The following is a 27,015-nucleotide window of genomic DNA, read 5'->3' as shown; positions in this document are numbered from 1 at the left end:
CTAGCACTTACAGTTCCTAGTGACGACCCCAAGATCTTCCAGAATTATTGTTTTGTTCCTTTTCTAATTTTCTCATAGAAGACTGAAAATGTCTTATATGTGTCAGTAAATTCACAAATCTTAGAAGGCACCGGTATAAGCCTCTTTAGGAGACTTCAGAATTTAACTCCAGTCTTATGTCTTTTTTAGGGTATACCGCATCTTAAATGTACTTTAAACACAAGATCTGTATACAGAACCCAGATCTCTGTTGGTTCAAAACACAGGCTTCGTTAATGCTTTGTGTGCGGAGGCCGACCCACATGCCCGGCACAGATTCTTTCACGGATTAACGTGCTCTATTCCCCATCATCAGACTTGGAATTTCAGAACTGTTTAGGTAACAGTTTTTAGTTACTCTACCTAGCATATCAACTTCAGTGTTTGTTCATGTCAACAATAAACACGTCATCTTCTGCCTCATTAACCACTTCGCCGGTGGACATTCACCGGGGTGCTTACAAAAATGACGCATGAGCAGTTTGGATGGCCCCCGGCCGTCCTCCGCAAACGCCCACCGTGACGTTGGACAGCCGGGGGCCGTCCGACGCATGGAAAAGGCTAAACACTGTCTTTTGACTACAAATCAATTGGTCACTACTTCTAGTTGACTGCTTTGTCAACTACCATTTCTTGAGTGACCCTCTTGTCCACTTCATTGACTGCATCATCAAGCCCATTCTTGTCTAGATTGTGTTCATGAGTTCCTTCAGTCTCCAGCCAACAGCAACTACCTTGTGAATTATCAATAATTCTGTCTTTCTGTACTATGAGGATTCCGCATGAGCTCCAGAGCAGGTCCTGTATAAGGAAGAAGACTATGTGTCTTACTTAGAGGATGGACTGGAACAGGACCAAGAGCACATAGACTATTTTAGAGGAAAAATATGATGAATGGCTAGTTGGTGTACATATTTGCCTGTTTAGCTGTTTTTGCAGTGCATACTGCATTTTCACGATTGATGTCTGAAATGCCAGCAAATTATGAATCTGTTTAACAGAGGAATTACCTGATCTTCTGCTAGCCTTAGTGATTTTCTGATCAATAGTACACATTTTCTTCATTTGGCTGTTGATGCCCAGCCTCTTCTCCCTCTCTTTTTCTGTCTCCTGCTCCAAAATCTCCTACTCTGTTGGTTTGATATCAACAGTTTGTTGCTCCTGCCCCAAAAGCTACTACACTGTTGGCTTGATGCCACCAAAAATGGTGAAATTCTGAGCTAAATAAAAGACTGCTGGCCTTCCATTATCAGTTTCTTGAAGCCCAGGTCTAGACCTGAAACAGTAAATGAACCTTTGGCGAGTCTTCATATGTGGACAGTGGCAGACAAAATCAAGAAGAGAGTAAGTGGCTTCTTCTGTGCCTGGTGAAGCTCTTATAGATTTGTTTACCAATGACTCCACTTCTCTGTCTGGTGACACTTAATGGAAGGTTCTGTCATTGGTTCACCCCTCTCTAGTTTCTTTTCTCAACCATCTCTAGGAGGAAAGTGTAGTAGCTAAGATATCTGGCTAATGCTCCCACAATCTCTGGGAGGATGGAGAGGTAGAATGCAGCAGATTCTTGGCCAGGATGCTAGATTAGACTGCCCAAAGTCAAGATGACATCAGAGGAGCTGCCTCAAGGTGCTCCAAAAACACATCAACTATTTTTGTGCTGCAACCTGACTCATGTTGCAGGGCCACCATGGCTATCACAATAATGCCATGGATATTTTGGCACGCAGAGTGCCAAATACGAAACATTATTGTCCACTTCCTGTATCTCCTTTCAGAAGATGAAGCAACAGAATATCATTCCGTCATACAAGAGGGCAAGCAGGTAACAGTAACCATATTTGATGCTGCAAAGGAAATTGCTAACTCTGACAATAAGCAGTTGGCCAGTAAGGCGGTTCTAAATTAAAGGTTGCCTTTGTTGCTCAATTTGTTAGTCTGACATACAGGATACAATTCTAGACCTGTCTTAGGATGGCAGGGCGCTCTTAAAGGAATGCGGTACAAAAGGGGGTGGTGATGGACGGAGCATCTGAACCAATCAAACACTCACACCCAGTCAAAAGATCTGGGTTTGATCCATCACCGTTCTTTAGCCCACTCTGCCACCCCAGTTCAGACATGGCTATATGCAAATCAGTCTGACCCTGTGCCTCATGGGAACAGTCCAGCCCGAACCGCCAAGCCATGCCGTCCCTGGACCGGAAACAAGCTTCCGAGGACCGGTTTCTGCCATTTCAGCCGTCTTCAGCCCGGCTTGCTTGAATCCAGTGGCAAAGTGAGCAAGGGACTCCCGTCTGAGCATACCCTGCCACACTTATGGCGGCCTCCTTGGCCGCCATAAGTGTGGCAGGGTATGCTCAGCCATGGCTAAGAAGGCTTTGAGGGAGCATTTCCTAAATCTGCCCATGGATTTTGGCAAGGATCCGGACCGGTGCCAGTTGTGGCATTCAGATCTTCCCGGCCCAGAAGCTGATGCGCCCACCGGCAGCGCCAGCCCTGTTGTGATCCCTGAATCTGGCACGGAGCCGCACCGGCCGATGCAGATTCTGTTGCTGACAGAACCCCTGTGTCCTAGGTCTGAGCCTGAGGCCTATGTCGAAGGGTTAGTCCTCAGGGAGGAATAGGAGGGGTCGCTGGACCCTTTAGAATACCAGCCTTGTGATCAAGATATGGACTGTTGTGAGGAACTGGGTGATGCCAGTGGACAGGATACTTCTCAAGATACCAACATGCTTTCTCCGTCTACTGTGGCTACGCAGGAGGGAGCTACATACGCAATGGCGGTGCGGAGGGAGACTGAGGTCCTCGACCTTTAGTTGCCCTCGGTGGCAGTCGAAACCAACACCTTGACTGAGGTTCTGCAACCGGGAGTCTCCTCCTCTGAACCCCCACTCCCATTCAACAAAGCCCTCACCGACTTCCTTTTGGGGACCTGGTCTAAACACAGCACAGGTGCTCCTGTAAATAGGGCGGTTGCCTGCCGCCACTGCCCCACTCCAGATGGCCTACATTTAGTCACCAAACACCCTACTCCAAAGAGCTTGGTGGTCCATGCCTCCACTTCTCATGGCACGTTCCCTGGCGGTCCCCCGTACTGGGAATCGAAGAGGCTGGACAGCTTTGGAAAGAAAATGTTTTCTGCTGCCAACCTTGCATTTCAGTCTGTAAACTCCAGCATGCTCATTGGGCTGATACTCCCACACGCAATGGGAAACGGTTGCGCAAGTGCTGCCACAGGTTCCAGAGGAGGCCAGGGCCATTCTCTCCCAAATAGTCCTAGACTGGAGAGACACAGCAAAGTTCACTATGTGCTATGGATTGGACACGACCAACTCGCTGGGCAGAGCGTTATCGTCTACAGTGTTTCTTGGACGACATGTCTGGCTGAGAACTTCTGGCTTTTCGGGGCACGTCCAAGCTTCCCTCATGGACATGCCCTACAGTGGCACCCATCTCTTCGTAGACAAGGCAGGCTAGGTGCTGGAGTGCTTTAGGGACTCTTGGGCTATGGTCAGGTCCTTGGGCCCCTCTGCTGCCTCACGTCAACCGAAGATCAGGAATGACTGGGCCCAAGTCATCCTTGTGGCTCCGGACTGGGCGTGGAGGTCTAGTATCCCTGGCTCCTGAGCATGGCCATTGATCCTCCAATCAGGCTGGCCTTTTGGGAGGATCTTCTTCCACAGCAGCAGGTGAAGTCCTCCACCTGAACCGGTCCACTCTCCGCCTTCCTGCAAGGAGATTGAGTGGTGGCAGTTGATAGCGTTTTGACCTTCTGCCCAAAGTCTGTAGCGTTATTCTTGCAGCCAGGCATCCCTCCACCAAGACTGTATTCGCCTGCCGTTGGAAACAATTTAGCTGTCTGTGCGTGAAGATCTGTCAAACATGGTCTCCTTCAATTAAACCAACGTTTCCCAGCTTCTTTACAAAACCCATGTCCATCCGTAGACTGGTATGTCACAATTACAAATCTTTGCTAAATCGCCTAATTATTTTGATTTCTTGCAAAGATGGGTTTAGGCCATTTCTAAGCACTACTGAGGGAGGTGAATGGTGGTAATTCTAGTTCAATCATTATTTTAGATCAGGTGGTGGCAATGAGCAATGCTCGACTGGATGCTTCCTCTTAAAAATCTCCGGGATCTTGATATACAGCTTGCTGAGGTGGAGTTTTGGGTTTTTGGGGAGTCAAAGTGCATAGTCGGTCACCTTATCGACCACTGAATCCCCCCTTACTCTGTCTCTGATTAGCTTAATTGTCTCGCCTTTTCAAACTCATTTGCTTCCCATTGTGAAGCATCCCCCACGCTCCCATAGTCATGTCAGACTTGAGGATGCTCTGGTTGAGCCAGCTAGGTCAGCCATCGGCATCAATGTGATCCTGTGACGTTGTGGGAAGGTGTATTTATGTGCATAGCCCGCCTCTGCTTTGGCTCAGCTAGGTATTCATTTCGACCACATTCTGACATTATAAAACATGACTGTCTTCTGGTATATGTTTTGTTGTATAATCAGTAGACTAACATTTCTTATTGCTACTAATTCTCTTTATCCGTAGTGATATACTAATACTTTGCTTTATACAGACTTCTATTTTCATTTTTTTTATTTTGGCACCTTACAGAAGTTATGGATTTTTTCCTATAGTGATTCGTGATGTTTAGTAATATTTGTAATGTTGTGCCTGAAGTAGTCCATTTGTAATATCTGGTTCTGGAGATGCACCTTTACTTTTCCTGTCTGGCGTGGTACTTGGATCAGTTGAGGAAGACCGAGAAAATAGCTTGTAAAGTGCACGATGGCCCCCAAAGAGGTGCCTGGCGTGGAGGCTGCGAATCAAAAGACCAGAAGGATCAGAGGGAAGGTAAACAGCCTCGTTTGAGGCCTTGACAGAAGGGAGGTTAACTAGTATCAAATACATAGCTAGCAGGCGTTTGTTGCCAAGCTCCAAGATCCGAAAGAAGGAAGGGAATTCAGGTGCTACACTTGCATCCTCATCACAGCTGGTTTAGAGTATGGCAGTAAAAGGAGGCTCCCGCAGTGATAGTTCTGAAGATGGCAGTGTTGGTGTGTATTAGCTCTTGAAAGGTTTTGTTAGTAGTAGCTCTGCAGCAAAGGCGGTGTGTGAATGATCTATCAGGTTTTTTATTTCTGATATATAGCTGTAATATCTAATGACGTCTCTATTGTTGCTGTGTTTCTCTTTTAGTTTGAGGATAACATATTGAAATCCGCGCAGTAGGTATTGCAACATAGAATCCTCGCAGTATTCAAAAATGGTAATCCTCAGTAAATCAAATATCTAAAATATGACAGCAGCCTTTACCCATGACCGTCTCTCGCTACTTATTTAAGAATCCAAACCATAAGTGACGTGTGAAGCAGACATATGCGGGTGTTTTATCGGATTGCTTTGTCAGTGAGCCAGTGAAACTTGCCTATATGGAGTGGCATTTTGGACAATGTTCATGTCACTTGCACACCAATCATTCGTTTTACTAAAACAAGAATGAAGGTTTTGCTTTCTGTGGCTGTCGAATTTTTGTTTGTCTTTAGACAATCTCCCACTGAGTCGTCATTCATCATAGTTCATTTATGATCGGGACTTAAGCTTTATGTGTACGGTTATAAATTTTTGTGCAGCTCGGAGCCGTATAGATTGCCATCTTTGCCTCTATTGCCATCTTTTTGGCTGGTCTAGAACAGTAACTCTGTTCTGTAGGAGCATATTATATGTGACCTAATGGCGTTGATATGAAACCATGAATTATGTTCATGCTGTCAAATCCATGATCAGATTCAAAGCCAGTCAGAGCGGTTGCTCCGTTCATTGGTGCTTGTTGAGCAGACGTTTTGGACACTAGGATTAGTGTACCTAGATTGTCAACAGAGTATTTTTTTAACATCCTAATGGGCAGTGGAACAGACCATGTTGTTTTGGTGTTAATTTGCCCATCTTTCAATGACATTTTTTTTCTCAATACGGAAAGAATTATTTTCAAATTTACACCATGTTAAAGAAGATGAAGAACTGACAATTAAATTGTCTGCCATCAGATCACGAAACGGATAGACCGGGTGACAAGATGTGCGCTAAGGATGCCCTACCAGACATTTTTATTTTCATAGGAAAGGAAAGGTAGGACACCATCCATACTCCAGTACATGGTCTTACTTATCTGCAGCCAGGCATATACTCTTTCTTCAGGTCGACATTTAACTCCCTTCTCCGGAAGAGAACTACAACGTTTGGGGCTCCGACTGCAAATACTGATAGGCCCAAGATGCAGTGTTGGCAGTCACCTTTCCTGCACGAAACTCCGTGTCACCAACTCTTGTGAACGCCGTAACCCTTGTGCCATACACTTACTTTGAGGCCCAGGCAGACACCCTCGATTAATGTGTGCCAGGAAGAAATACCGCTTAGCCGAACATGATTTGACAGCCTCAAGCTATTCAGTGCTGAGTCGTGTCTCCTCATCGAAGAGTCTTTCGAGGTCCAGATTCCCTTTCAATCATGTGCTAGTTCTCGAGGAGAAAGGAGCCTTGATCCACCGTCACAAGGCTGTATCACCATTGGAGAAATGTCTGCCACCAACAGAGCATCCCCATTGATCATCTGCTGTCTTACTGACCATATCCACTAAGCTACAGGCAAATATGCATCTCCTTACAAAAGCTGTGTTTGTGGTCCATTTTTTATCTTTTGTGTTACTGGTAATATTCTGCCGTCATTCAGTAGAATGCTTTGTGGCTTTGTTGTGGCGGCAGATACAAAAGTGAGGAGTAGTAGCCGATCAGAAATGGAGGAACAGAACCAAGAAACAGTCCAGGGAGCAGATCCAGGTGATGGGCGGCCATTGGTGGTCCGATGGTTGTGAGTCTTAAGTTACACCATAAAAGGTTCAGAATTAGAAATTGTGCAGTTGTACAGATGTCCAAAGGACCAGGGAAAGCAGGCATAGGTACACTTATGTAACCATAAACTCTTATGAGCTGCTCATTTCAAAAGAAAGAAGTGACACCCTTACTGCTCAGCATATTGCTGTTTACGCGCATGGTCTTATATGTTAGTAAAAAGGCATTTATATTTATGCATACCCTGTACTAATAGCGGAAGGTGTTTGTATGTTGCCTACATTTTTATGCACTAAAACATACATTTGCTATGGAATATTCTACGCCCCTGTTCGAGCACAGAGGCATCTATGTCTTTCGTCAAAGTTGGTGGGTGCCAGTTTAGTCTAGGAAGTGCCTGGGTTTGTTGGATGGCAGGGCCGCATGTACATTCCTGAATATTAAGTTGGTTTGTGATTGGCCCTTCTGCCCCTACAGTAATGCTCTTGTTTGTGGGCTGAACTCGAGAATTAATTTTCATGGCATTGGATAACACGCTAGGCGGCTGGACATTAATTAGCCCATCCGGAGGTTAAAGTGCTATTTTGTGCATTGAGATTAAAACCTATTGCACACATTATACATTTGATTTGTCCCAGTTTGTCAAGGCTACAGCCTTGAATGTTTCTGTGCACGTGTGATTTGAAACACTTAAGAGCACAATCCTTCATAAGACTGGACTACACCCTATGGGTGACTGTTATTAAAAGGGCACTGCTCCAAAATCATAGTTTTTTTAAACTTTTTTTTAAAAGCTAAACAATCCAAGACAGCCACCTCTTTAGATGTCTTAGTTGTGTTCACTGTTCCACCGTCCAGTACGGGGATTGTTTTTATTAAGACTTCATCAAATAGATGAAGGATCGAACATTTAAAACTATAAATAATAATCTAGGGTTCTGGGGTTTATAACCAATGCGTCTCTGATTCCTATATTGTGTATGCAAAGCAGGCAAGAACCTTGCTCCTTTTGTTCTTTTAATGTGTTTTAATTTTTTTTTTGTTGGTACTAGTTAGCTTCCAGATATTTTGCCTTTAATGCCATCCACTAAATGAGAACGGGTTGTCTGTGGGGTTGCATCTAGGGTGTGGGGTTTAATTATGGGTGTATCATTGTTTCGAATAGTCCTATCACACACTGATGTAAGCGAGAACTTTACCTTGCACCACGAGAGGATAAATAATGCATTCTGTTGTAACTATGTGTGTGTGTGCTATAAAATTAAAACCTAGGAGCCTGTTTTTCCAACGTATTCAAATTCTCTCTTTGCAGTTTCCAATGGGACCAGGTTCGGATGGTCCACTCAGTGGCTTGGGCGGCATGGAACCACATCATATGAATGGATCTTTAGGTACACATCTTTTTTATTGTTTGAGTGGTGGGGTTTGGTTTTTGGCTAATCAAAATGAGTATTGTTTGACTGTCATAATGTTTCTTGTGTGAGCTGAGTTAATCCTATACTTTACTAGCCAATCTGCAGTTCAGGTCTTTCCCTTAACTTTAATTCTAAACATCTTGCAATGACTTGGACATCTAAGTCTTTTTGCAGATGTTCTCTAGTGAAAATGATTGCAGTCAATTGATGGCTAGTAATCTACTTGGTGGCATTGGCACTAAGCATGGGCGGAATTAGCAAATTCGCGATACACTAATTCGCAATACGCGAATTTGCGCGAATTCGTAATCGCAATTCGCAAAAATCCGCCAAATTCCACGAGCTTGCAAATGATTTTTTTTTTTGCGAGTTCGCGAGATTTTTTTACCAGTTCGGGAACGAGTACATGCGCATGCGGTCGCAACGGTCGCGAACATGTTGTTTCCACTTAACCAGCCTGCTCGCCATGCCTTTTTCCTGTTTCGGGTCGCAATGACGTGTTCGCGTTTGCAATTTCCTGTTTCGGGTCTCAATGACGTGTCCGCGTTCGCAATTTCCTGTTTCGGGTCGCAATGACGCGATCGCGGCGTCGCTCGGCCAGCTACCAAAATCTTGCAGCGCATGCGAACAGGGAGGAAAACACATCAGCGAACGCAGAATCATGGTAAGTCAATGGCACGCGTGCGAGATTGTATTTTTGAAGCGCAAACAAGAAAAAAAAAATCCGCTAACTCTCGATTTTTTGGCAATTTCGCACGATTCGTGAAATTGCCAAAAATTTGCTAATTCCGTGAGTGGAACAAATTTTCCGCCCATACTTTATTGGCACCCAATGTTCCTAAACACTCTTTGGGACATGAGGTGGCATTCACAGACATGTAGTTAAACCCTCAGTCCCTAATCTTCATGAGGGTAAAGAATGACTTGTTTTCTATCCCTTAATGCTGGTCATCAAGTATACCCAATAGCAGTACTTCTGTTCACGCAGAAATAAACATCACTGATCACTCTTCTTGATGGCTCTATAGTTTTTACTGCAGCGCTGTCTGTAGATCAAATCTAGTGTCACTTAGGGTATAGTAACTGTTATAGCACATCTGCTACTGTTTACTGCAGAGTGTAGGCATGTAAACTGTGCTTTTTACCATTTCTGCCAAAAACAGAATGTGGAAAAATATTACGATCTTTAAATGTTTACAGGCTTTATGCTGTCTTTAGAGATAAATCCGTGAAACTGGTTTGAGATATGTTGCAGGTAAGTGCAAAGCAATGGATGTGCCTCTTTTGAGAAAGGTACTAGAGGTAAATGCAGTAATATCTACGGTTTTACTTTCCTGTTTTGACCAGAAACCTCATAAGGTGAGTCACAATAATCCATTTTACAACACCTGTGACCACCGTCATGAAGAAGGCATAACCGAGCGAGAACATGAATAAACATCTTCCACTTGCTTCTGTCTTGTGGAATCTCTTCTTCCAGGCAACCTGAACACTGGGATATGAAAAAGTAATGTAGGGAAAAGGGCGTATTCATATAAATTCTGCCTTTTTTACCTGTTACAACTTGAAATAGCCTTCCTGTCTGGCCCGTGTTCCAACCATGCTGCCAAACTGCAGAGAACAAAGATGTAATGGTAGGCCACAAAACTCTAAGGTTCTACGCTACTCCTAAGATTCTCTACTGCGCCATTATATATTCCACCATTGTCACATTAACATGCCCAAATGCATGGTTTTGGCCCCTAATGTTGTGTATTCTGACTCAAATCGTAGTAAAGGGGAAGACTGGTACCCCTCTTGTGCCACAAAACCCTTCAGCTGTCAGTAGGTTGTCAATGGTAGTGTGTGTAAGATCATTCTGTGGTGCTTCCAGCCAGGCATTCTCTAAAGGGTGGTTTACTGCCACCAGTAGCTTCCTTAAGGAGCCAAAGTGGTCAGTGTTGCTAGAATTAGAGGTGGCTTCAACTTCCTTCCCACTCAAGTGCGGCAGCAGGATTTAGCAGGGAAGCTCATGAGATTCAGGCATATGGATATAATTGGATTTTTCAGAGAATTTCTTGCAATGACTATTGATCAGTGGATGTGTACGACACCCAGATGTCCTCTAGCTGCGTCACCTCAGTCGCTGGCTCCACCTTTTCTGATTCCCTGCATTCTCATTCTACCACCAACTTTGCTTTAGAAACTTTGACTTCCCTTCTAAGGAGACTGTGGGGCATTTCATTCAATGTATGTCTCTTCATCTGGGAATTGTTCAAATTAAGTGACGTGATGGGGCCTTTGGCATTGCCTGCACAGATTCAACATTCTCTCTAATAGTTGCACTGTTCATTGTGCCACACCGAGGCTGAAATTGAGGGTGGTTAAACTACTGCCCTCAAAGCTCCAGTCCCTGAACCTTTCAACATAAGTGGAATGAGATATGCTATACGTCCCACTGTTCTCTGAAAGGTGACCTGGAGTTGTTGGTTAGAGGTACTCCAACTACTAAAATTCCACCAAGCGGAGTTATATATTTCCTTCATGACTCGAGAATCCAAGAAGCAACTGACTGATTCACAATGGGGTATGTACTGGGAATCCTCTCTTCAGCTTCAATCTTGGTGAAATTTTGCCTGAGATTTACTGATGGATGAATGAATAATTTATAAAGGGCAACAATACCCTGAGGTGTCTAGGCGCTACCTGAAAAACGCATGTAATTTGAAAGAGAAAAGTGCAATTATGTTCTAACGAGCCAATTATGTTCTAAAGAGCCTTTAACATCATGCGTGGTAGGTCTGGGATTTGTACATGCTCTTCTGTAGTACTATTGTTGTTCCTCCCACCCCATTACCCCAGTTTCTACTGTAGAAAAAGCTATTGGTGGTAGGGGTGATGGAAAGGAATCACAGTCTGAACTCCCCCAGTGACTTTTACTCCATGTCCTTTACTCTGGACAAATGGATGGGTGACATTCCTGGACCTGCATTTATTTCTTAGAGCCAATAGAGAAGTTTAGATGCATAGTTTCTCTTCCCTGTGAGGCAGTCCCACCACAAAACAAATGCATGTGGTTTGTGACGAAGGGATCCATGACCAATACAAGTTATTTCCAATTGGCCGGAGTTCGGCCTTTAGAGGTTAGTTATTGTGACATCTCACTCGGTTAATGTGTCTATAACTGGAGACCAGGCAGAGCTAGGTTTCATCATTCCCAGTAGTATACAACTATTTTCTTTTTGGATTGCTCCTGTGAGTGTAGCGAGCATATTTGTTATGTTCCTATGTCATAGTACCCAGTTTATTGGCGCCCTTTAGACGTTCAGCTGGGAAGGTCTACACACATGTTTTGGCTCTTTAGAAAACTATAATGTACATCCAGAGTTGTAGGTTCACAATATTTTGAAGGTTTCAGAGAGCGAAGGGCCATATGTACAAAAGCTTTTTGCATTTCTTAATGGGACGAATCGCAATTTCGGCCAGTTATGAAATGCAAAACAGCCTTTCCTAATGTACAAAGGCAGATAGAGATTCGCAAAATGCGATTTCTACTAAGTAGAAAGCGCATTTTGCAATTCCTTTAATAGGAAATCTCAAATAGGGATTTCCTATGTGCGATTTCATAAGCACATGTACAAAGCATTTCCTAAATAGGAAATATGCATTGACCAAATGCTATTACCATCAACTCTCAAGTCGATGGTAACCATGTGAAATGAAAAAAAGGACCCCAAAATGCTTTTTTAAAGCGCCATAAAGCGCACACTTGCCCCTAGAGCATTTGTGAGCTTTACATGTGTACCACTTTTTTGGGGGTGCATCGGTAGGGTGGGGGGGCTTAGGCTTATAGGCACCTATTTTGAAATGTGCGTTTTGCTATTTGGAAATCACAAACGTGGAAATGCAAAACCATTCACATTTAAGATTAGCATTTCCTAAATATTGATTTTCTAATAGCAATCCCTACTCTGTAGGAATCGCTATTAGGAAATCTCTATTTTTGTACATTCTATTTTGAATTTCCTAAATAGCGATTTCTTAGGACCTGCTATTTAGGAAAAGCAAAAACAGAATTTCACACAAATGGCCCTAAGTCTCATGTAACCGCTTGAGTCCAAGTGGTTCCTTCTGGCAAGACTGCACGAGTGAAATGTATCTCTATAAGGTGCAGAATAGAGATTAGGTAAGAATACCTTATTTATGTCTAGTTTCTATCTGCCTACACTTCAATAAGACCTCAATTTGTAACTGCTAGAAGTCAACTTTATGGCAAGGCTGTTACACCTCTTGGACCTGGATGTGTCTGAGACCGAATCATGTGCTTGACAGTTGAACTTGAAAGGACAAGGCACTGGTTATAAACATGTCGAAAAGACAGTCTTCTCCTTTGTTTATTGATGTCCCCCAGCAATGCCACAATATATTCTATGTGTATCAAGGATCTCACACCCTTGTGCATAATGGGATTGGAGATAATGTTCTTGCCGTAGGACCCCGTCTTGTTCTTTTGCAGCCATCATCTTTATTGGATTTAAAACACCCAACGGTTGTGTGTTCAGGCCTGCATGGGGGGTAATGATTATAACATTTTCAACGGTGGGGACAGCTCTTCAGGTGACCCCTTTGCTTTGAGAGATGAGATAAGCGTGAAGGATACCCACATTGCAGAAGGTAAGTTCGATCCTACCCCTGAGGAGTTATTATTCTAAATTGGTTGGGGGTATTTCACAGTGTTCCAAATTTCCTTTGCTTTACAGGTTGATTCAAGAGCATCAACCCAGCCCTCTATGCCGATCAAATCAGGTTAATTCTATGTGTCCTTGTTTGAGCAGAAGGGAAGTGGGTATTTGCCTCCCCTCAACTGTTTGCAGCGGTACTTGGTACCCGAGTTCTTGGTTTAAAGTCTTCTGGACTATCTGAAGAAGATATGGTTATTGGACAAGTTTGCAGACTGTAGGTTTTGGCGTTCAGTGTAAGAGTTTGTGGCAATATTTCAGTCAAACGGCCCAGGCCAAGAAAATCATTCTCAGTGACTTGCACATTAAATGTGTGTTTTGTCCCACCCAATCATTTCAAGCACCCTGGTAACATCTTGTGATTTACAAGTTTAAACACCAGGTTTATTAGACTTTTGCAGTCCGTATACGCATATGTCTCTTAAAGCATAACGTTATGCAGACACATATTCTGATGATCTTTTTTTTTCTCAAAATAGTTTTCAAAGGGCATTTAAAAGAACTGCTCCTTCCAGTTTAGTTTAGCAACACCACTCAGTTTTGGACTTGGACAATTCTGTCATCATTTGCTCAGAAACCTATTTAGCCTACAGTTTGTAGTAACATTAATCGTTTAATAGGGAAAATTGTAGTCATCCTGTCTGCCCTATGGGTGAATGTGCTACAAACTGAATTTTATTTTATTTATAAAGTTTTATATAGCGCGAACTTGACCCAAGAGGGTATCGGAGCGCTTTACATTTAGGATTCTTACGTTACAAGTGACATCAGATAAGAACATACTAAGGTAAGGTACACATAAACAATGTGTCAAAAATTTGTAGGAAGAAGGAGTAAAAGCGGGGAGACTAGGAGGAAACAATGCCCAATGACCGGCTGGGCAGGTGACGGTCAAAGGAGAAAACCAGGGCCAGACTCCTCATTAGCTGTCAAGCAGCTCCACCGGTCATCATCCATGTTGCTCAGGTCTCAGCGTTCAGGAAAATCAGTTTTTAGTTTATTTGAATTTGGGAAGGTTAAATAGCACTATCTAGACCCGGAGGTATCGGAGCGCATGACCAGGGGAACGTTGTATAAGAAGGTACATCAAAAAGGATTATAAAGTGCTGGCTAGACCCGTAGGTATCAGAGCGCTATAGCAGAGGAATATTGCTTTACAAATTACATCCCTTACAATAGCGTAGTAAAGTACAGTAAACAAACAACACGGTTGAGACAATTGATAGGAAAGGAGGGGAGGAAGGAGCCATAGCAGGTTGAGAGCCAAATAGAGAGGGAGAGGTGGAGTGAGAAGGGAGAAGATGAGGGGGAAGACGGAAAAGAGATAAGGGAAAGTCAGCCCAAAGACCGAGTAGGTAGGTGACGGCCAGGGAGATAATCCAAGGCCATTCTCCTCTATAGCTCTCTTGGAAGCTCCAATGGGCATCGGTCAGAAAAATGAATAGAAATGAGACATGGAAAGGCAAACGGCAGAAATACGCAGGGGGGGGGCGAAACAGGGAGAAGAGGGAGAAACGTTGTCCAGTATCCAGCTGGGCAGGTGACAGTCAGGGGAAAAACCGAGGCCGATATCCTCAATTAGCTGAACAGAGCAGCTCCACCGGGCGTCGGACAAAATGCTCGAATAGCACTGGCTAGACCCGGAGGTATCAGAGCGCATTGCATAAGGTTCCACAAAATTAAACAGTACCTTAGAGTCAGGTAACATCAGTTGCTAGAAAAACATTTCAAGAGCATAGATGCGAAGAAGGGAAAGGGGGTAGGGAAGGTGAGAAAGGGGAATAAAGGACAGGGAGACTAAAGTAAGTTTGTGTTACGAATACCTGCGAGTCACTTCTGACGTTTTTTCTCTTGGAGCTGCAAACTCCCAACTCCCCCAAGGATCAGCTAACGCAATCAGGAATCGCAACTCTGACTGAATCAACTTTTCCCTAAGGGAAAGGGGATGTGGACAGAGAGACTAACAACATGTAAAGAAACTTTGGCTTCTGCTGTTGTCTCTCTTGAAAGTGTTCCAGACCGTTGACCTTTTCTTGAAAAGCCTTTCAGATTTTCATGCAATTCTGAAGTTCAAGAATTAATAATTACTAATCCAACCTTTAAACATCTTAACTTAGTAAATTTGATTAAACACATCAATCACTGACCATAGGTTTTTGCGGTCTTTGTTCACACTTAACTTGTACCAGAAATTGCTCAGCCTCAGTCTCTAGATTCCTTTGAATGACAAAAGTAATTATTTGAGTTTAACTCTTCCTTAACCAACATTAAATGTTAATAGGTTAGTGAACTGAACTGAATACCTGCATGCAAAGAACATACCTGTAGGCATCTGCAATTCTTCTATTCAAAGGATTATCTGCAGTAGGGAGATAGTGTAAAAAACAACAACCTACTCCTAGATGCAACTATGTTTTGAGTTACACAGTTGTTATCTTTTTAAAACATTTGCTCATTAAGTCAGAACTCCTTCTGAAAACGAATAAACACCTGGCTATACAAATCTTGCTAGAAAGGTTATACTCCTTAACCTTGCCAAGGCTTATTTATTTCACTGATGATAAGTCTTGCCTTTTTAGAACGTGAAGAAGCTCTATGAAAGTTTGATTGGGCCAAGGCTTGTTTAACTAAAGAGTCTAGCAGTCTAGCCTTGCTTCAAAAAGTTCTTGAAGTCTCATCAAAAGAAACCCTCACAGAAAAAACGTTCTTTGGATTTGAGTTTGCCAAGTCTTGTTTATCAGACAATGTCTAAACTCCTTTCCTACTACTGCATTATACTTCTTTTAGCAACGAAGTAATTATTCACAAGAGCGCTGCTTTTTTAAAGTTCCAAACTGTAGAAGAATTAAATCTTACTGTCCCTCGTATCTAGGCAGGTTCACTGGAGTCTCGAACTCCCCTTCGTTGAACAGGAAACCGGGAAGTGGAAATCAATTTCTCCGCTGACGCAGGACGGGTGCTCGAGCTTTCGGTTTCAGCGAAACCAAAGCGAATCAAAATTTAGACAGCTGAAGGGGACTCGATAGGAATTATTTCCAATGGGTGTTAAAGTGAAGGAAGGCACTGGATAGGTTTCAGGGAAGGAATTAAGGACGGTGACTGAAACCGGACATAAACCCAGAAGCGCTCGTCAGGACGACCACAAGAGACGAAGCGCAGACCGTTGGGGAAAAAGTCTATTTATAGACTTGGCTCTGGCACGAGAGCAGCGCGAGCCCTCACACATGAAGATTCCAGTCTCGAGAGCCTACGCAGGTTCCTCTCTCATGAAGAGCGCACAATCTTGCGGGGCAACCAAATACACATCAACTTAATCAACTAGCATTGTCTAAAGCAAATACTAAAACAGCATCTAATCAGCATTTATACATAAACAAAAGAGAAGAAAGATTTACAAACAATAAACTAATCATATGCTAATATTTACAATAACTAAATTGAGAATTAAATAAACCATAGACTGAATAAACTCACACAGAATTAAGTAAGACGACCAGTAGCACCCCTAACAGTTTGCCCCTAGTCGGGCTGCGTAGGTGACGGCTAAGGGGGAAGTCCAAAGCCCATCTCCTCTTTAGCTATCAGGTAGCTCCACCGGGCCAGGGCCAAACAGCAAGGTCTCGGTTAAGAAGCAAAACATTTTAAAGGGTATAGGAAGACAAGAAAAGTGGAGCGTAGAGGGGGTGGGGAAAGGAAATGGGCTGGGGGAGAAAAACGACAGAGAGACGAAGGAAAGTCTGCCCAACATCTGGCTGGGTAGGTGATGGTAGTGGGGGAAATCCACAGCCCAACTACTCTTAAGCTAGCAGGTAACAGTTTATTATGTTTTATGTGAATGAGGTAGTTCAGCTTGCCTGCCCTTCCTTATACGGATATTTCTATAAATGTGAAATTCCTACCATTTGGTAATTCTTTATTGGGACCGGTTAGGACTCTTCTTTCAGTTGCAGCAGCCATAGCCATGGGGAATGGGCACCCTAAGCCATACAGTTTTATGGGTAGCGTCCTGTATCATGTTATTCTGGAAGGACAACCTAGTGTTTATGACTTTCCAAAGGCCTGTTTATATTGTGGTGATCTGCAAGCCACCCACCTATGATATTCCCTATGTTTTCTAGAAGCATTGTGTTGATTGCAATCTCTGTGCATTCAGGCTCCCATAAATACTCAAACAGTCCATACAGGACGTTGTGGCCCGTCTGACTGTGGGTATGCACAGATCATGGATCCATATCTCATCATGAGTATGTGTTGCACTGGCTTCAGTACCAGCAGTGGATCTCATTCATACCTCTTAGTCTATCCTTCGCACAAGGGCCTCCTTTCTATCAAAAGTGGGTCACCCCTTTTCATGTAGGCCAGTCTATCACCTTCCCTACCTTTTATGCTTCTCCACATCCCTCCAAGAAAGAGGAGCGACTCCACAGTCTGGACTCAAAAAGAGCGTTGTCGTTCTACCTTGACCACACCCACGAGTTCCGGGAGGATGACCAAGTCTTTGTGGGGTATGTTGATGCTAAGAAAGTTCAGACTGTGCAGAAGTGGAGCATCTCCAGATGGGTCATGCTCTGCATCAAAATCTTCTATGCATTGGCCAAGAAGCAAAAGGTCATTCTACCAGAGTTAAGCCTGCCACCACTGCATTAGCACGTGGAGTTCCGGTTCTGGATATCTGGCAGGCAGCAACGTGGGCTTCTCTGCACATGTTCACCAAGCAATACTGTCATGGCAGTCCGGTCTGCAGGGTTGGGCAGTTTGCCCATTCGGTCCTGCAGGACTTTCTCAATTGAAATTGATTCGCAGGCCATCCTCAGGGATGACATTGCTTGGGTATCTATTCTAAGGTAAGGAATCTGCAGCTAGAAGTCTCTGTCAGATGAGCAAGTTACTTACCTTCGGTAACACTGTATCTGCTAGACTATATTTAGCCACAGATTCCTTACCGACACACCCATCCGCCCCTCTCTGGGAATGGGTTTCTAGGGACCGGGATGACCCCTTTCAGGGCCCTAGTTTTGACACACCATTTATAAGTGTTCGTCATGACTGTGCTTCTGGCATGGAACGTTGTGAAATGAAACTGATATCAGCACGCCTGGGTGGTGCCTATGTAGTTACCCAACGTCACTTCCAGCACGGACGATACCGGTGACTACTGCTGAGTCGATCTACGCCACCCAGGGCCGGACTGGCCGAAGCGGGCACTGGGTGTTTCCCTGGTGAGCCTCTAAGGTGGGGGCCGGTTTTGGGCCCCTGCTAAGCCATTTTTGTTACGGGGAGGCAGCAGTATTGGCTGCCCGTAACCAAATCGGCCGAAACCGGCCCTAGTAAACAGCTCGGGCCCCCCTCATGAGTCGGCCGAGCAGTTTGCCAGGGCCAGTTATGGTTCCCAGTCTGGCCCTGACGCCACCTACCAGCAGGCAGGAATACCGCTCACGAAGAATCTTCCGGATCCAGTCAGAAGTCTGGAGAAATTGTAAGGTAAGAAATCTGCGACTAGATATAGTCTCTAGCATATAAGGCGATACCAAAGGTAAGTAACTTGTTTTCCAGGTTATCTTCTACTCTCTGTTCAAGACCATCGTTCAGTTTAATCAGTCAATTGCATTTATACAGCACACGGCTGCTACATGAGAAGCATCCCGGCGCTATTAGAAAAGCTAAACTGGAGACTTAAAGAGCAAGATGATCTTACACCTCCTCAAACAGGAACGTTTTTAACCTCTTTGTAAAGATGGGCTCAGAAGGAGCCATACGTAGGCTGATTGGAAGTGCATTCCAGAGTTTGTCTGTCAGTAATGCAAAGGATCTGTCACTTTTTCTGGCCTTTAAAACTTTTTGGGACTTGCAAAAGGCTGAGATTATTCGATCTGTGAAATCTAAGGTGCTGCTAATGCCGGAGACTTTTTTTATAAGTAGGGGGGACCATGCCCAGCTAAGACTCTAAATCCAAGGGGTAAGCACATTGAATTCGATACCATTGGCTATTAACAGGTAGTGCATGGGTTTCAGATGAGGCAAGATTGGTGACGTGGTATTCTCATAATCAATCTTGCTGCAGCATTCTTCACAATCTGAACCCCCTTTATTCCCAGATATTTAAGGCCTTTTGGGTACCAAGCAGATATCATGATCCCCCAAGCTACCGTTTGTGATGATACAGGGCTTTGGAAGAGCCTCCAATTTCCCCCATTTAATTTTATAGCCTGAGAAGACTAAGAAAGTTAGTTATGTGTATTAGATTCTGGAGCAATGTTGTGTTGATGATTGTCATGTAGGTGTGATCAGCGTATAAAGGATTTTACTTGGCCGCATGTTTGTTCCTTTAATCAAGGTGGTATAGCCAATGCAGTTGACAGAGGCTCTAAGGTCAAAACAGATAGAGGTGGGGAATGGGGCAACTCTGTCTTGTTCCATGTGTAATGGGGAATGTGCCTGATATAAATCCTCTGCAGTTAACCTGTGCCGTTGTGCTGGCATAAAGTCACCCCACCTTGGAGATAAAGTTTTGTGCCAGGCCTACTCTGTCTAATCTACAGAAAAGGTTGTTCCTTCAACTCGGTCAAATATTTATTTTCTCATCGGTTAGGCTTCTTGTGGGCTATCTTGCAGCTCCCAAAATAGGTAAAAAAGCCAACGCCACTGGTGAATCATGTACAAGAGACTGTATCACTTTACATAATTGCATCACAAGTATCACTAATTGTTTGATGTCTGTCTATCAATGAAATGGGGCGATAACTGCTACAATCCAGAGGGTCTTCGCCCCTTTTCAGTATTGGTGTTAGAGATAAAACAATTTGCCAGTGGTTTCTGCCTCTTTGAATTTTTCATATAACATCATCACAACAATATCTTTGCCTGTTTTGTAAAAATTGTTAGGGAAGCAATCTTTTCCTGAAGATTTACAGGTTGATAGGTCAGTAAGCAGCTAAGCGATCTCCTCTTTGGGGATCTCATCTTGGAGTTGTTTCTGTCCTCCTTACTGCGCCATGTGGAGATGCTCATCTGTGACTCTCTTGCGCAGTTGGTTTGCTAATAGCCTGCCTGCTTCCTCATCTCCTTCGCGCACGAGTTCCACTAGTGTTTATTCCGCATGGGAAGAAAACGACATTCACTGAGATCCTTTCATTTTCAAGGCAGCGGAAGAGGTCAGTGGAGGGGTTCACACCGTACGGTTTTGAATTGAGGATTCTGTTTGCTCCTGTATTGATCATTGTTTGGTTAAGGCGGAGTCTTACATCAGTTGCCCCCGCCAGCTTGCTTTACCTACTGCCGATTGTAATTGTGTGGAGGAATCTGACCCGTCGCTTAGTTTGTCCTGTGCGGATATGTGGCCGGAGGGGCTTCTTTTTCTGGGTATTTGTGTAAGTTTACTGATATTCTTCATGGGTAAGTTAGTGGTGAGACATTGCCTATATCAAGTACCAAGTGTATTGGGCAATGGTCAGAAAAGCCTCCCTCGAGAGTGTCACATGAGTGGCATATTTGCAAGAAATGGGGAGTGACAGGAAACGGCCTATGCATGCGTGAAGAAGAGTTCCAAATCCCAAAAGTAAAAGTATAGTCGTAGTCTGTAGAATGAGTTAATCTACAGGTATCTGAATCCAGTTTTCGTAATTACAAGAAAGATGACTCAATCAGTGCTGTGTTGCCAATGTACAGGAGATGCTTTGCCTACATTTGATGCAGGTGCCACGTTCCCGTTCCTGCCAATCAGGAAACATGTGGAACCTCACTCTGTGAGAACTTAATAGAAAGTGTTCCTTTTGTCCTCATCCAGGACATACCCACTAGTCTTGAGGAGTTCTGCATTGTTTGATAACCACCCCATCACGTATTTATTTATTTAGAAAGTTTTGTATAGCGCGAACGTGACCCTCGAGGGTATCTGAGCGCTTTACGTGGAGAGAACACGAGACTGAACGTATATTGCTAATCTTCCATTCCATTTCAAGAGAGCTACTAATCATGTAGGGTGGCAGATCATGTTCTTACTGTTAAGCAAGTATTTCTCACATGATCACTTACCATCCAGGCTTTATTAAAATGCCCGTAGTGTCTGAGGTAATTGCTAGAAGTTACACCCCACAACACTGTTGTAATGACTGTGTCTTAACTCTCGCATGTCTACTGTTGTATACTTGTATGTCCCATACAACTTATGCTGCTTGCACTCTCCCTGTGCTGCGGTAAGTCATTGATGTTGCACCGTCATTCGTCATCACATTTAACGCCTTATTGCTGATATCATTTAATGAAATTCAATTAAAAAAAATCCAGTAGTGTTAACAGTGCTCGTTTTGTATGTCAACTCTTGATGTCGTGCCCAATGTTTGTTTGTTTTTTGTTCTTTTAGGCTCGGGTGATCTGGACAGTATTTCAAAGGTGGGTACTGGAGGCTGTTATGATTATAAGCCCTTTTTACATTTAAACCTGTATGGAAGTATTATTAAATATATCTTGAGTTTCAGAAAAAAATCTGGGTGATCACTCTGATGCTTGTAAAAGTATAAAAGGCACACTTTATAACCCGTTCAGAGAAGCTACTTTCATGTTTTATGTAATTGCCGTTTACGCAAAATTGACTATGGATCCCATACATTTTGCCTAGGTTTTTGCTTTTGCTAATTAGAGATGGATCCAACTATTTTTTAAGAATTTCGAAACGTAAAAGCTTGGACAAACTCTAGGAGATTGTCGTCACTAAAACTGCAATCCTAGTCCTCTTAATCGCTATTTTACCCCACCTCATTTAAAGTTAAATAAAGATTTTAAACTAGTTGGATATGTGGACTACTGGTCGGTTTAATGTAGGCAATTGAAGACTTTCACTGTATATAATATTCCTTATAAGTGTAAAAATGTGTGCACGCAAAGATCTAAAACATACAGCTAACAATATAGCAATTCACTTCGGTGCTTATAATTATTAGGATATTTGGAGCAGCGCACACCCACATCCTTTTGCATTTGCCTTAATCCCTAGCTCTGTCACCAGTACAACCAAATTCAAGGCTTTTCCCCCCTTTATTCTTGACCAGGCCCTCATCAGCACAGACTTTCACCCAACCCAATCTCTCTTCAAGCCACTAGACGTTAATCTCATCTCAAACTACCTACCTTAAAAGTACTCCACTCCTTCCATCCATTCCAGCGTCAAACATTGTACCCCCTTCAGCTTGCGTATCCTGCTGTTAATCAACTGCTTATTCTGGTGTGCCTGATTTCCTTACTTTTGGTTGGCCAAGTCAATAATGATATGTACAACTCCACTTCAGTTGCTCTTTAGGCGTAACCCATGAATGTGGCATTCACTTCAGTTACATCTATCCACTTTTCATCACTGTGCCATTCACACATTTCAAACAGTGTTGCACACCCACCCATAAATGTAGATGGTGGTAAATCTCTGCCCACACCTATCATTCATTAGAATGAATTCACCTACCACGAAAGTGTTATCATCATGGGCGTCCGCAAGGGGGGCACCCCCTCACCCTGGATCGCCAGACTGGTGCAGGCTGTTACCATACTGATGCTGTGGTGCAGGTGGTGGCCGCTAGAGCCATTCTTTTTTGTAGATGTTAACAAAAAATAGCGCCCGTCTGCACGGACCGCGGGCCGTTATGAGTCAGTGTCAGTCTAATACGGCTGCGGCACAGGCTATGGTCGGGCAGTGCGGGCCGTAGGAGCAATTTTGCGAGGCTGTGCCATGCAAGGGGGTCATGTGAGCGAGCGTCATGTCTTTGGTATCTGAGCGCTATGCTACTATCAATAACATTCAGCATAGCGCTTAGCTACCAATGACATGGGGCTGCACCCACCGCAGGTCTCAACACCCACCAGGAGGCTCAGGCGACCTTCTTGCAGGCAGGCGAGGCAGCACTGTCATTAGGTAGCTGAGCGCTACCAAAGATAGCGGACTACCATATCGCCTGACATGAAAATCGAGAGCTGGACAAATCATGGTCCAACTCTGACCTGCCCCTGCTCAGCCTAGACCCCAGCAAGTGCACATTGCGGAGGCTCAGATTGGGCTATTTCCCGCACAAATGGATGATATTTTTCCTCTTTGTGTAGGGAAATCGCTCTCTTGGCGGGGTGCACAAAGTTGGGCTGTATTTGGCCTTGTGTGCGCAAAAATTTAGACTGTGGTGGCGCCACCAATCAAATAGTAGCATCGCTCCTGAACTCAGCCGAGCAGGGCCGTCAATCGTTCAGAGCCGGAAAGCACTACCTATGACGGCCCTGCTAAATGCTGTTATTCTTCCCCTAAGAGTGCATCTTCTTACAATCAACGTCCGTGGCCTGAATAAGTGTGCCCTTCGTTTATGTTTGTGTCAATTACTATAGGCCAGCGTCCTTCTTAGTTCTCTGTAGTCAAAGCTCTTGCATTGAATTTGTTTTGTCCCTCTGCTATGTCTTCACTTGTTCTGCCGACCGCGCGCAGCCCTAGCTCCCTCTTATCCATTGACAGTGCTCTTGGCCCCAGGGCTGCAGTGCGCGCTGGCTTGGCTGCGAGAGGAGTGGGTAATGCTCTGTATCCTTGGAAGGCGATGAGAGCGGGAAGCTCTGCATGAGTTGAGATCTGCTGTCAGGTGGCAGAAGGTAAGGCCTGTGTTATGGAGAAGTTTCTTGCTTGCTTTGCCCCAGGGCGCAAACGTGTTGCATGTGGCATGGATATATGACGTTAAAACGCATATTTTTACAACGCATACCGTTACAACGGGACTTTTACAACGCAAATACTATTACAACGCATGTATTTACAACGCATTTTTTTACAACGCAGGTACCTTTACAACGCATACCATTACAACGTAAGTATTGGTAAGTATATATAATTTTTTTAATTGTATATTATTTAAAATTATTTTTTTTTAATGTAATTGTATTTAATTTAATTTAATTTAATTTTATTTAATTAATTTAATTTATATTTATTTTTATTTTATTTTTTTCTTGTACCCCTTTATCTAAAATTCCCAAAACTGACCCTGAACCCTAAAAATACCCCTTTACCCAAAAACCCAAAACTGACCATGAACCCTAAAAATACCTTTACCCAAAAACCCAAAACTGACCCTGAACCCAAAAAATACCCCTTTACCCAAAAACTGAAAACTGACCCTAAACCCTAAAAATACCCCTTTACCCAAAAACTGAAAACTGACCCTGAACCCTAAAAATACCCCTTTACCCAAAAACTGAAAACTGACCCTAAACCCTAAAAATACCCCTTTACCCAAAATCTGAAAACTGACCCTGAACCCTAAAAATACCCCTTTACCCAAAAACTGAAAACTGACCCTAAACCCTAAAAATACCCCTTTACCCAAAAACTGAAAACTGACCCTATACCCTAAAAATACCCCTTTACCCAAAAACTGAAAACTGACCCTGAACCCTAAAAATACCCCTTTACCCAAAAACTGAAAACTGACCCTAAACCCAAAAAATACCCCTTTACCCAAAAACTGAAAACTGACCCTGAACCCTAAAAATACCCCTTTACCCAAAAACTGAAAACTGACCCTAAACCCTAAAAATACCCCTTTACCCAAAAACCCAAAACTGACCCTGAACCCTAAAAATACCCCTTTACCCAAAAACCCAAAACTGACCCTGAACCCTAAAAATACCCTTTTACCCAAAAACCCAAAACTGACCCTGAACCCTAAAAATACCCCTTTACCCAAAAACCCAAAACTGACCCTAAACCCTAAAAATACCCCTTTACCCATAAACCCAAAAATGACCCTGAACCCTAAAAATACCCCTTTAAAAAAAACCTAACATATAACATTTTAAATATAATTATATACTTACCTATACTTACGTTGTAATGGTATGCGTTGTAAAAGTACCTGCGTTGTAAAAACATGCGTTGTAAATAAATGCGTTGTAATAGTATTTGCGTTGTAAAAGTTCCGTTGTAATGGTAGTGCGTTGTAAAAAATGCGTTGTAATGTGTGTTTACCATGTGGCATGCATGCATGCCAACAGCCATCGAGTGCGAGTCCTAAGAGGTGGCCCCAGAGTTCAAGATGCCCGTGTTGGATGTGAGGTAATCTGCCCTAGTATTTTATTGGACTTAGTTCCTGCGATGGGAATCCAGTACAACTTAGAAGTTAATGTAATTTAACATTTGACACAGTGCTTCTCAAACCTGGACAGTTCTTTCAAGGGAAGGAGTAAAAAAAAAAAAAAATACACCTCTATCCTGATGCTTTTATAAAAAAAAATGCCTAAACACCAAAATCTGTGTTGAGAACGTACTTTTATTTATTGTGGACTTGAGAAAATGTCTAGAAGCTGGTAATGTTTGGCAGCAGCTTCCCATGCATCAGCATTATTCACTGCAGACCTGTTCAATGTAGAGCCTGCACTCTGCTTTTCACACGCCTGCCCTGCTGCGGATCCCCATGGCGTGCAATTTTCAGATCACTAGCAGGTGATTGTATCTTCTGATTAGCTCCTTCGTGGCACCTGCATAACAAAGGAGTCTCTCCATGCAGTTCTGCCAAGTTCCACGCATCAAAGGGTGAAGCTAACTCATTTTAGCGTTGTGGTCCACATCACCACACTAAAACGCGAATTCATTCATTTATAGCTCATCTCACACCACCGTCCATGCACTTCATGATGAGAAACTGCGTGCTGCTGTGGCAAAGTGTGCGACTGCAGCACTACTACTGCACACTGTGCAGAAAAATAAGTTTCCATGTGCTGATAAGTTTCCATGTGCCGGCCTGGGGGCTCAGACAGCTGCGCGGGCTGCAACACTATCGCAGCTGCCGCAAGACTCAGCTCCTCCTGCGCCCCAGTGTTTCTTGTGCCCCACCTGGCACACATCATGTCGGGAGGATTGTGATGACATTAAGATGTTGCCTCCCTTGGAAAAAATGTCTGCGGACGCCCATGGTTATCATCTCTCTTAATCATGCTTTAAAATTTACCAAGCACAATAATCCTCTCATAGTCGCCTCCCTAAACACACAACCTATCCTCTTTGCTGCAAGTGATTTTCTTTCTTACTTCAATATCATGACCGTTTGGAAAAATCTAGGCATCCTCTTGCAGCCCCATCCTATTTGCCCTGCTATTGCATTCATCCAGCCTCCCTCGCTTTCTTGACTGACGTCTTTAGCCATCTCCTAGTCACTGAAATTTACCTACGCTTTATGTGCCTTGAATTCATCAAACTCCTTGCCGACTCTACAACGTACACTTAGACACCTCTCCCATCTCTTCTCCTAATCAACTGTCACTGAAATTTGTCACGTTTTACGTAACGCGTCAACAGCAAACACAACATCTTCCTCCTTCCTTTCAAAATTCTTTTATGTACTAGTGTTCAACAAATTTGCCTCCTATCTCTCCACCTACAACCCTCAACCCCTGTAGTCTGGTGTAGAGTGATTCCGCTGGAAGCCTCTGGTCTGTAACTTCATTACCACACTAACCAAATGCTATCTGCTGTTATCTCCTGTATTTCTTTATGGTCATCGACCAGCCACCTCCCTCTCTCCCTGCCACACAAATACTTTGTCAGTTGAGCTCTTGCGCTGGTCATCTCCTGTCTCTTTAAATGTTCCCTTGCCTGTTCTGGTTTAGTCTCTGCTTATCCCCTTCCCATAGGCATGTTTTAGGGCATGGTTCTCAGGCCCCTTCGTGTTTCGTTGTAAACAATTGGACTGCTATCACCAAAATGATCTTTTTCCCATCATTTATGCTTTACTCCAACAGTCTCACTGGTGTCAGCCAGTAGATGGCCCTCTCCTGTTCAGCTCCAGAAAACCCTTTGAGATCTCGTTGCCCTCCTCAAGCAGATCCCTAGCTAGTCCCCTTTATTATTTACTCCCAATAGGCACCAGGTACCTTATCCATTTGCCTCATCTAATTACCTTGCAGTCCCGTTTGCCCATCTCATGCAACTTTCATCATCATTTCAGTAACTGCAATCCTTTTCCTCCTTCACATTC

General features: G+C 43.6%; 1 protein-coding gene across 6 annotated transcripts in view; it reads left to right on the top strand.

Moving 5' to 3' along the window:
• The window catches only part of SSBP2 (single stranded DNA binding protein 2), an 875,377-nt gene that overhangs the window by 835,284 nt on the left and 13,078 nt on the right, over positions 1–27,015 (top strand). For all 6 annotated transcript variants that reach the window (XM_078675324.1, XM_078675321.1, XM_078675326.1 and 3 more), the window contains exons 14-15: positions 8,207–8,285; positions 21,387–21,415. In XM_078675324.1, coding sequence (XP_078531450.1) covers positions 8,207–8,285; positions 21,387–21,415 — 108 coding nt within the window. The remainder of the gene's footprint in view (positions 1–8,206; positions 8,286–21,386; positions 21,416–27,015) is intronic.

Source organism: Lissotriton helveticus, chromosome 2_1 (assembly GCF_964261635.1).
Source record: "Lissotriton helveticus chromosome 2_1, aLisHel1.1, whole genome shotgun sequence".
Lineage (NCBI taxonomy): Eukaryota > Metazoa > Chordata > Amphibia > Caudata > Salamandridae > Lissotriton > Lissotriton helveticus.
The sequence above is the reverse complement of the archived record's forward strand: the minus strand, read 5'-3'. Positions and strand labels throughout refer to the sequence as shown.